The sequence below is a fragment of the Tribolium castaneum genome, chromosome 5 (genome assembly GCF_031307605.1).
Source record: "Tribolium castaneum strain GA2 chromosome 5, icTriCast1.1, whole genome shotgun sequence".
In the NCBI taxonomy this organism is placed as follows: Eukaryota; Metazoa; Arthropoda; class Insecta; order Coleoptera; family Tenebrionidae; genus Tribolium; species Tribolium castaneum.
The window spans coordinates 7,191,676-7,202,322 of NC_087398.1; the positions used below are offsets into that span (position 1 = coordinate 7,191,676).

The window sequence follows — 10,647 nt, forward strand, 5'->3', positions numbered from 1 at the left end:
ACTAAAATCGCATTCTCAAAATTTCGGTGCCACCGGACTTGTAACCTAACCACTTGTCAAGTTTGTTTTGACATTTAGAGGTTATGTTGTTGGTGGAAGAATGTAAAATTCAGTAAAACACTCTTTAATTAAGCAAAAAACTACACATATTAGCGAGGCACAAGTAAAATTTTGTAGTCAACACTTGCTGGAGTGCCTCACCATGGGCAAAAAAGACAAGAAGGGGCGTAAGCGCTACGAATCGAGCTCGGACTCCGAGTCCGTGGACAGTGAGGAAGAAGCTCGTCGTAAAGACCTGAAAGAACGTGACGAGTTCGCTAGTAGACTCAAAAAACGCGATGAAGCCAAAGTCCGCAACATTGTCCAGGCCTCAGACCGGCGCGCTTACGAGGAAGCCGCCAAGAGACTCAAACTGGAAACTGAAGACCGCGAAAAAATGATCCCCGCCTTGAGGGTGCAGTCAAGACGTAAATATTTAGAGAAACGTAAAGATGATAAAATCGCGGAATTGGAGGAGGATATCGCTGACGATGAGTATTTGTTCGAGGAGGAGATGTGAGTTGGTGGAATGATTTTGCGGTAAATGCCAACCTGAGGTTTTAGATTAACAGAACGTGAGAAAAAGGAGCGCGACCGTAAGCGGGAATTGCTGCGGTTGGCACAGGAACATGAAAAAGCGCGTGAATTGGAAAGGGTGCAGCGGTACCACATGCCCAGGGATTTGGGCAAGGGGTCAACAGCGGACTATGTGGAAGTTGATGAGCTGGAAAAGGTGCCCCAGTCGGAGCAGAAGAAATGGGAGAAGGACCAAATGGCGTCGGCGGTCTTCAAGTTCGGGGCCAAGGATTCAGCCAAGAAGGACGAGTACGATTTGTTGCTGGAGGACCAGATTGACTTCATCCAAGTCTTGCAAATGCCAGGTCTCTATTTTTTATAGTATCTTATGATACTTCGTCCCAATAAATGGAACATTAATTGCGTCATGAGCCATGAAGTAACAAAATGATAATTCGTAAAAATTAATTCTGAAAAAAAAATTTCGTATCTTACAAAAGCACAAAAAGCAGTAATAACGTTTCATTTGAGAGAAGGCTAATTAATTGAATATTAGCAAAAGTATGTAGTTTTGTTGGCTAAACGAAAAATTGAGGACTAGAATATTTTCATAAAATTATTACGGCAAAAGAAAATAATTTACTATTTGATGTCTCACAGAATTTTTATTGGAAGAAAATAGATAAAGAATCGTCCAAAATAAGTCAATTTCGGCTAGAATACGGCTTTTCAGCCACTTCTCAAAGAGTTTTCTCGTTTCTAAGCAAGAAATTGTACAAAATGAATGGTTTTCGTCCGAACTAGTGCATACACCGTTCTTTTGAGCTAGAATAAGGCGTTTTCAATCTTCTTTTATGCGTTGTTTTTTTGTTTTTAAGCAAAGAATCGCCAGAAATAAACCGTTTTCATCCAAATTATAACATAAATAGTTGTTTGTTTCCGGCTAAAATAAGCCGTTTTCAACCACTTCTCAAAAAGTTTTCTCGTTTGTAAGCAAAAAATTGTACAAAATGAATCGTTTTCGTTCTAACTAGTGCATAAACCGTTCTTTTGAGCTAGAATAAGTCGTTTTCAATCTTTTTTTATGCGAGTTTTTTGTTTTTAAGCAAAGAATCGCCAGAAATAAGCCGTTTTTATCCAAACTATAACATAAATCGTTGTTTTCGGCTAAAATAAGGCGTTTTCAGCCACTTATACAAGAATTTTCTCGTGTCTAAATAAGAAATTATACAAAATGATTTTTTTTTTCGTTCTAACTAGTGCATAAACCGTTCTTTTGAGCTAGAATAAGGCGTTTTCAATCTTCTTTTATGAGAGTTTTCTCGTTTTTAAGCAAAGAATAGCCAGAAATAAGCCGTTTTCATCCAAACTATAACATAAATCGTTGTTTTCGGCTAAAATAAGGCGGTTTTCAGCCACTTCTCAAAGAGTTTTCTCGTTTCTAAGCAAGAAATTGTATAAAATAAATCGTTTTCGTCCAAATTAGTGCAAAAAAAACGTTCTTTTTATCTAGAGTTTTTTCAATCTTTCGTTTTTAACCAAAGAATCGTCAGAAATAAGCCGTTTTTATTCAAACTAAAAATAGAGAAAAGACAAAGTATTGACTTGCATTTGACCTTTTCAGTTCATAGTAGGTAGATTTAATTAAAATAATTGCTCTGTATTTCTAAAAAGTAGGCATTTATTTTTTTATTTCTCTGTAATCTTCTTACAAGAACCGATTTAGCACCTGTTTAAGAATCATTTGGATACTTTTTCATTAAATAAGTAATTTATAGGTAAATTGTATTGCTGTTTGAATGCTCTCAATTGAAAATATTAGCTTAATAGTTCCATGACAAATAGTTAATGTTGAACTATACTGAGAACGTCTGTGGAGGAGCTGTTCAAATAAACACATGAACGCAAAATTTGAAATAAAATGTTTAAGAACAGTAATTTAAAAATGGTCTTTACGTCACAGATCAGTTTTTATCTTATTTTAAATATTTGTACCCGAGATTAAATAAGTTAAAGTCGATTTATTTTTCTATAAAAAAAGTTACCTTCAAACCGCATGAAAAAAATATCGCAATGAGAATTTTATTTACTAAAAAATGGTAGATGCATAATTTTTTTATACAGGATGCTCAAAAACTGGCGCACCAATTTAATGGTACGTTGTTGAGCAAAATTCGTTAAAAAATTCCTAATCTCATATTTTAGAAAGTCTAGAACTACAAACGTATTTTGTTAATGTCTTCAGTTTTCATTATTTTTTAATGTTTTTATGTTTCTCACTAAGTAATCGTTTCTTAATAAAATAATGATTAATTATTTTTAAATTTACTATCAGACTTTAGCAGTTTTCTGAATTTAAAAAAAATTAAATAAATCAAAAAATCACAATTTGTAGATGTGTCAACATTGGGCATTATTTCCTAGGAAACCGTTTCAAAAATAATTAATTTTTATTGTTGAACAAATTCTATTGCGATCACGACTATTAGACAACGTTGCCACATATCATTTATTTAAAATTCGGTATTTATCAATAACTGTAATACAAAGAATTTTTTACTATTTTTACCTTTATATTTAAGCATTTCTCTACCGCACATCATTGAATTGGTGCGCCGGTTTTTGAGCACCCGGTACATTTTTTAGGGGTATTAGGATTTTAAAACGATGAGATAAGAACTAGTCTGTGAGGTATTAAATTGGCAAAATTGTACCAAAATAATCAATAAACAGGCACACGAGAGAAGAAAGAGCCCGAACTAACCGAAAAGGAAAAAAAGAAGCTCGACATCCAAGAAACGAAGAAAAACCTCCCAGTCTACCCGTTTCGCGACGACTTGATCCAGGCCGTCCGCGAGCACCAGGTCCTAATAATCGAGGGTGAAACCGGCTCTGGAAAAACAACCCAAATCCCGCAGTACTTGCACGAAGCCGGCTTCACCAACGACAATAAAAAAATCGGCTGTACGCAGCCACGCCGTGTCGCCGCCATGTCGGTAGCGGCCCGCGTAGCCCAAGAAATGGAAGTCAAACTCGGCAACGAAGTCGGTTATGCGATCAGATTCGAAGATTGCACATCCGAACGTACAATCATCAAATACATGACCGACGGCACGCTCCACCGCGAATTTTTATCCGAGCCCGACCTGCAGTCCTACAGCGTCATGATCATCGACGAGGCCCACGAGCGGACGCTACACACGGACATTTTGTTCGGTCTGGTCAAAGACATCGCCCGGTTTCGCCCCGACTTGAAACTGCTGATTTCGAGCGCAACGCTCGACGCGCAAAAATTCTCCGAGTTTTTCGACGATGCGCCCATTTTCCGCATTCCAGGCCGGAGGTTTCCGGTGGATATTTACTACACTAAGGCGCCAGAGGCCGATTATGTGGACGCGTGCGTTGTTTCCGTTCTACAAATTCACGCGACTCAACCGTTAGGGGATATTCTTGTTTTTTTGACCGGTCAGGATGAGATTGAGACGTGTCAGGAGTTGTTGCAGGATCGGGTTCGCCGGTTGGGCTCCAAAGTCAAGGAACTGATTATTCTGCCCGTTTATGCGAACCTGCCAAGCGACATGCAAGCGAAAATTTTTGAACCGACGCCTCCAGGGGCCCGGAAAGTTGTGCTTGCGACAAATATAGCGGAGACTTCTTTAACGATAGACAATATAATCTATGTTATTGATCCCGGTTTTGCCAAACAAAACCACTTCAATTCGCGGACTGGGATGGAGAGCCTGATTGTGGTGCCAATTTCGAAAGCCTCGGCTAATCAGAGGGCTGGGAGGGCTGGCAGAGTGGCGGCCGGGAAGTGTTTTCGTTTGTACACCGCCTGGTCCTACAAGCATGAACTGGAGGACAATACCGTGCCGGAAATACAAAGGATTAATTTAGGCAACGCTGTACTGATGCTGAAAGCGTTGGGGATTAACGATTTGGTGCATTTCGATTTTCTTGATCCGCCACCACATGAGACACTTGTTCTGGCACTGGAACAGTTGTATGCTTTAGGGGCGTTGAACCATCACGGGGAGTTGACGAAGTTGGGGCGCAGGATGGCGGAGTTTCCGGTTGATCCGATGATGGCCAAAATGTTGTTAGCTTCGGAAAAGTAAGTTTGGCTTTTTGTGTGGGTTTGTTACTGTTTGCTTTTTGCAGATACAAATGTTCAGAGGAGATTGTGACTATTGCGGCCATGCTTTCGGTCAATGGGGCGATTTTTTACAGGCCCAAGGATAAAATTATTCATGCTGACACGGCACGCAAAAATTTTAATCACATAGGGGGTGACCATCTGAGCTTGTTAAATGTGTACAACCAGTGGAGGGATTCCGATTATTCCACCCAATGGTGCTACGAGAATTTTATACAATACAGGTGATTTCTCTTATTTTTTCTGAAATCTGCCATAAAAGAAAAATAAAATAAAGAAAAAAGAATGAAAATGTTTCAAACTAACCGGTTCATCTTCAGTACTTTAAAAAAATTAGAAATATAAATTAGAAAAATATAAATTTCAAGTTATCTAGTTGTTGAAGATACGTAAATAATTGTGCTTTATTTTGTTGTAGATCTATGAAAAGGGCTCGCGATGTGAGGGAACAGTTGGTCGGTTTAATGCAAAGGGTTGAAATCGACATGGTGTCAAATATAACCGAGGCTGCAGACATTAAAAAGGCTATAACCGCCGGTTATTTCTACCACATTGCTCGGTTATCCAAAGGAGGGACTTACAAAACCGTTAAACATAATCAGGTTTTAACACCAAAAAAATTATAGTTTTCTTTGTACTGAGAGAAATTGTTTCAGAGTGTCACAATACATCCCAATAGTGCCCTTTTTGAGGACTTGCCAAGATGGGTTCTTTATCACGAGCTGGTTTTTACCACCAAAGAGTTTATGAGACAAGTTATAGAAATCGAGAGTAAGTGGCTTTTGGAGGTTGCACCTCATTATTACAAGCAGAAGGAACTGGAGGATTCTACCAACAAAAAAATGCCAAAGACTGTCGGGCGTAGCACCAGAACTGAATAAAGATTTTTTAGAACCGAAAGCTTTTTATTATAATAATGTAAAAAATTGAAGAAGTAAAGCAGTTTGGTATTGTTGGAAAAAATTCTTATTTCTTCTCATGCAAACAATAGAACAGTAAATAAATTGCTTGTAAATGCAAAAGACACTATAGAAAAATAAAAATGTATTAGTGATAATACAATATACAAATATAAGTGTAAATACTTTACTTTTGTAAATAAAATTACGAAATCGAAATAATTTGTTTTTATAAAAAAAGACAATGAAAATAATAAACTAATCATAATGAGATGAAAATACTGAAAGGCGATAATAAAATAGCTTTTCTCGTCTAATTATTTTTTGGTTTTACCAATTAAAAAAGGGCATAAAAATATATAGCCCTTGTGACTAGTATTTATTCATAAATAAATTTATAAAATCTCCAAACCTTCACTGTTTTTCATGGCCTTTCATGTGCGTCCTCAGGGCGCTGCTCTGCACATAGGCCTTTTCGCAGAGCTCGCACTTGTACGGCTGCTCCCCCGTGTGTATCCTCTCGTGCACTTTGAGCGTGGACTTTTCCCCAAACGCTTTCCCACAGTGGTTACACAAAAACGGCTTTCTTCCCGTGTGTCTCCACTTGTGCGAATTCAAATTGCCTTTTGCAATAAACCTCTTATTGCAAATATCGCACTTGTACGGCCTCTCTCCCGTGTGTACCCTAACATGGACCTTCAGTTCGGCGGCTGAACCACACTGCTTGCCACACTCGGTGCACACAGCATTCGGGGGCTTCCCCAGCCCTAGATGCTTCTTCTTCAAGTGGTTGTTGAGATGTACTTTCGTTGAACACACTTTTGAGCAGAAGTTGCACAGGAAGTTGTTGTCAGTGTCGTGGATTGCGTCGAAATGTCTTTGCATTGCTTCTTTAGTGAAGAAGCTTTTGTCACAACCGGGGCAACAGAACGGTTTTATGCCGGAGTGTTTCCTCACGTGGGTGTCTAGACTGCCGGCTGAGAGCAGGAATTTGCCGCAAATGTTACACTGGTGTTTCTTTTCACGCACTGTGTGAATTCCCAGGTGTTGTCTGAGGATGGCCTTGGTCCCGAAAGCCCGTCCGCAGACTTCGCATCCGAAAGGTTTCTCCCCTGTGTGGCTCCGTAAGTGGTCGTTTAGACTCGCTTTTGAGTAAAACTTTTTGCTGCAAAGAGCACACTGGTGGCGCCTGTCGTCGTAATGCCGTTTCATGTGTTCTGACAGCACTTGGGTTGTCTTGAAGGCCTTATCACACTTGCTGCAAACGAACGGTCGGGAATTATCATGCGTTCTGATGTGGCGATTGTACGAATTGGTGGTGAGACATTGTTTGTGGCAAATTTTGCAAACTAAATCTTCGCGTGTTCGTTTCTTTTTTGACTGAGAGTCAGTTGGGGTGTTCACTATTTGATTACTAGACTCATTGACCAAGAAAGTGCTTTGCACATCTTTACTATTGTTGGCTAAAGTATTGAAAGCGATATTTACATCAAACACACTTGGGGGAATGTCCACTTCGTCTTTTATTGTGTTTGTTAATTCATCATTTTCGAGTTTTTTGTTTCTTCTCTCCAATATCCATTTACCGACTTCAAAAGACCGAACTACTTGCTGTTTAAAGAGGTACCAACGGCTGACTTCGTTTTGGCATTGCTGACACACAAAATTAAAAAGTCCATTGTCAGGTGTTACCTTAAGAAATTTAAATGCGTTATTATTTTTTATTTTAATTGTTTACTTACCTGGAGCGAAGCACATTCCAAAAGCATGTCTGCTAAACCAGTTTCATAAATTAAACTCATCTGTTCTTTCTTTGTAAGGCAAATGCGGCATACTTCTTCGATTTGTACGTGTTCAAATTCCGAAAACGGGTTCATTTTTTAAAGAATTAACATTTTTGTTGTGTTCAAAAATTGATCGCAAACAACGACGCAGAAAGACATAAGCAGTATCTGTGCTGGCACCACGAACATTACAGTCGACCAGACAATCTCCTATTCTACAGCCAAGTTAACACCAGGAAAATTATCGAAATAATCGTAAATCATTATAAAAACACCAATAAGCTGTTACGCTGACTTGCATATCACATTTGTAGAACATCTCCTGACCATTCTAATGTGTTTTTATTACGAATTAAAACGTAACTGTATTTAATTTCTGCATTTTTTATTCTCAAACTGATTTTTTTCACCCCCTTTATATCTTGCAATTTTCTTTAATTTTTGCAGGAGATTAAGCCCTTCGATAGGGCCTTCGACTCTCTTATTCTATGAATCAGGGACAGTACATTCTTTACAGATAACTGTAAAATCATCAATTTTAGGTTACGATTAGGAGTGACACATGTCAAAAAGTGTAAACAAATGGTAAATAAATAATAAGTTGTTTAACCGGTCAAATTTTAATGGAAAAGCTAAAAGAAAAAATAGCTCCCGATGTGTATGAAAATTTACTTAAAGGTAACACAAATATAATCACAAACCACTTAAAAATTGAATCTTTTGAAGCAAACATTGCCTCACCAAGTGCAATTTTTTCACATACGAAGACCGAACTAATGCAGATGACCGATCTTGATTCAAACTGTGTTGAGGAAGTTTTGAAGGAAAGTGCTAATATAGTTTTAAGCGGGAAAATAGGAACAGGTATAAAAACGTATTTCGAAAATGTATTTGAAATAATTATGGCACTAAAGTGTATTCATTATATCAGTCGATGACTAATGACTATGCTAATAACAATATTTTTCTTTGATTGTACTTTTGTCACCTAAAAATGCCAATTCAAAAATGAAAAGTATGTTTGGTTGCCTATACAAACACTAACATTAAAAAAAATAAAATTTAATTTTTAGCGCACCAGATGCCCAAATGGCATCGTATTAGTACAGGCTGTTCTGCAATAGACGCAATCACGCGAGGGGGTATAGCGGTGAACAGAATTTCAGAAATTGTTGGCTATGCTGGTGTTGGAAAAACACAGTTGTGCTTACAACTGTCTTTAATGGCACAGTTACCAATTAGTTTGGGCGGTTTAGGAAAAAGCGTGGTCTATTTATGCACTGAAGATGCGTTCCCTATTAAAAGATTAAAAGACTTGGCAATAACATACTCGCTGAAGTACCACGATTTGGGAATAAATTTTGAGGACAATATTTTCATTGAACATCTAGCGGATGTTGTACGTTTTTGTAAACCCTCACTTGATTGATTTAATTGAAATGCGTTTGCAGGAACAACTGAAAAAATGTTTATCCAATTCTTTAACAAAGCTTTTACTAGTGAAAAATGTTGGTTTAGTTGTGATTGATTCAATTGCGGGGATTTTTCGCAGCGAAACTTTGGACGTTAATTACAAAAACAGGAATCAGGATTTTATTTTAATAGTAACTTTGTTGAATAAACTGGCAAAAAAGTACGGCTTTGCAGTGGTTTGCGTCAACCAGGTGTGATCACAAAAATGGTTAAAAATTTAATTTAAATTGTTCGTTGTAGGTGACCGATAATCCAACAACAAATGTCACTGAACCTTGCCTAGGGTTGGCTTGGAGTAACTGCCTTACGTATCGTTTCAATATCAACAGATTTGTAAATACTAAAGTTAGAGAATTTGAAGTTGTTTTTGCACCAGACTTATCAAATCAAACTTGTAAGTTTACCATTACAGGGGAAGGTCTAAGACCTGTTGCATAGTCATGTTACTTGTAATATATGTTCTAATAGAATAAAAGTGTTTTTGTAAATAGAATATATTTTTTTGTTTGATTTTAAATTTGCTCAAGTGCAAAGATGAATTAAACAGTGAACTATTCAAGTGACCTGCTCTCGAATTTTTTGCTCTTTTTTACTTCTGATAATTGAAATAAAGTGAAACAAACGAATAAGTAAGTACTTACAGTGTATTTGAAATAATAATAATAATTCTGCAAAAACTAGACCAGCTGTTTTACAATGCCATTGTTTTTGTTTTCATAAAAAACTATGGTATCAGCAGAAAACAGCAGAGATATCTATGCCGGCAAAGAGTCATTAATTATGACAGAAAACATTAGCAAAATTAGACGAGATGGAGGAAACTGCGAACACTGTGTCGCCTTTTGTGCTCAAGCTCTGGAAGATGATAAGTCACCAAGAAGCAGCAAACGTAATAGTGTGGAGCGATTCTGGAGATAGTTTCATAATCAAAAACCAAGCCCTCCTCATCACGAAGCTCCTGCCTCTCTACTTCAAGCACAACAACATGGGGAGTTTCATTCGACAGTTAAACATGTACGATTTCCACAAAATATGCGTGGAGAGAAGCAACGAAATGGAGTACAAGCACCAATATTTCCAGAGAGACAAGCCAGACCTCTTGAAGAACATCAAACGGAAAACACCGCTAAATAAGACATGTAGCCGAGGCAGTTGCGAATTGGTAAATTTGTCTTCGGAAATAACAGCCATAAGGAAACAACAAGACGAAATATGCGCACAGATAAATGTGCTCCAGCAGGAAAACGTAACACTGCTCAACGAACTGAGCAGTTTGCACGCGAAACAGAACAATCAGAACACGATTTTGAAGAACATCGTGCAAGTCTTGATGCCGTTCTTCGACTTATCGAAGAACAAAAACGAGGTGAACAATGGGCCCAAGTTCTTTCACGTATGCCAGAGCGTGCCACAAATCGAAGTGTTCAATAAAAATGCTTCTACTAACAACTGGATTGATAAACGCTGGATTTATCAAGAGAAGCAGTTGTGTGCGCCCCCCAGTGAGGGCCAAGGCGGCGAGACGTTGTCCAGAGACACTCTTATTGACTTGGACAATGAGCTCTCGAATATTATTGAAACAGAAATGTTGGATAATCCATCTTTGCTCATCAGTCACGACCTGAACCAGGATTTTAACTTAGAAACTGGCGTAACTGATGATAACTTTAAGACTAAAGTAGATTTTTGATTGTTAAGTTTCTTTGAAATAAATTTTTTTCGTTCCATTCAAATTTGGCACTGTTCCGTGTGGTCTGGTTGGCACCCATGAGTAACACAA

At 38.0% G+C, this 10,647-nt stretch overlaps 4 protein-coding genes across 6 annotated transcripts; 3 read left to right on the forward strand and 1 right to left on the reverse strand.

Annotated features, from left to right (window-relative positions):
• The first annotated feature begins 41 nt into the window (after positions 1-41).
• l(2)37Cb (lethal (2) 37Cb) lies at positions 42-5,611 on the forward strand. The gene is made up of 6 exons (XM_966186.4): positions 42-555; positions 604-920; positions 3,289-4,669; positions 4,717-4,935; positions 5,130-5,313; positions 5,368-5,611. The coding sequence occupies exons 1-6, from the start codon at positions 203-205 to the stop codon at positions 5,590-5,592; spliced, it is 2,679 nt and encodes an 892-aa protein (XP_971279.1). The 5' UTR covers positions 42-202; the 3' UTR covers positions 5,593-5,611.
• A 364-nt stretch (positions 5,612-5,975) lies between these two features.
• LOC100141745 (zinc finger protein OZF) lies at positions 5,976-7,642 on the reverse strand. Its single transcript, XM_008195458.3, has 2 exons — positions 7,353-7,642; positions 5,976-7,302 (listed from the first exon to the last, which is right to left on the reverse strand). The coding sequence occupies exons 1-2, from the start codon at positions 7,485-7,487 to the stop codon at positions 6,025-6,027; spliced, it is 1,413 nt and encodes a 470-aa protein (XP_008193680.1). The 5' UTR covers positions 7,488-7,642; the 3' UTR covers positions 5,976-6,024.
• A 196-nt stretch (positions 7,643-7,838) lies between these two features.
• LOC659783 (DNA repair protein XRCC3) lies at positions 7,839-9,360 on the forward strand. 3 transcript variants are annotated; one of them, XM_008195457.3, is made up of 5 exons: positions 7,839-8,072; positions 8,121-8,258; positions 8,468-8,793; positions 8,846-9,058; positions 9,108-9,360. In XM_008195457.3, exons 1-5 carry the CDS (start codon positions 8,018-8,020, stop codon positions 9,303-9,305), a joined length of 930 nt encoding a protein of 309 aa, XP_008193679.1. In that variant the 5' UTR covers positions 7,839-8,017; the 3' UTR covers positions 9,306-9,360. The 3 variants fall into 3 exon arrangements, with proteins under 3 accessions (XP_008193679.1, XP_015835765.1, XP_064213237.1); XM_064357167.1 differs by adding an exon at positions 8,326-8,409 and having other exon boundaries at positions 7,915-8,258; XM_015980279.2 differs by having other exon boundaries at positions 7,839-8,258.
• Positions 9,361-9,576: 216 nt separating this feature from the next.
• LOC103313076 (heat shock factor protein) lies at positions 9,577-10,600 on the forward strand. The gene has a single exon (XM_008195383.3). The coding sequence runs from the start codon at positions 9,679-9,681 to the stop codon at positions 10,555-10,557; it is 879 nt and encodes a 292-aa protein (XP_008193605.1). The 5' UTR covers positions 9,577-9,678; the 3' UTR covers positions 10,558-10,600.
• Positions 10,601-10,647: the final 47 nt, after the last annotated feature.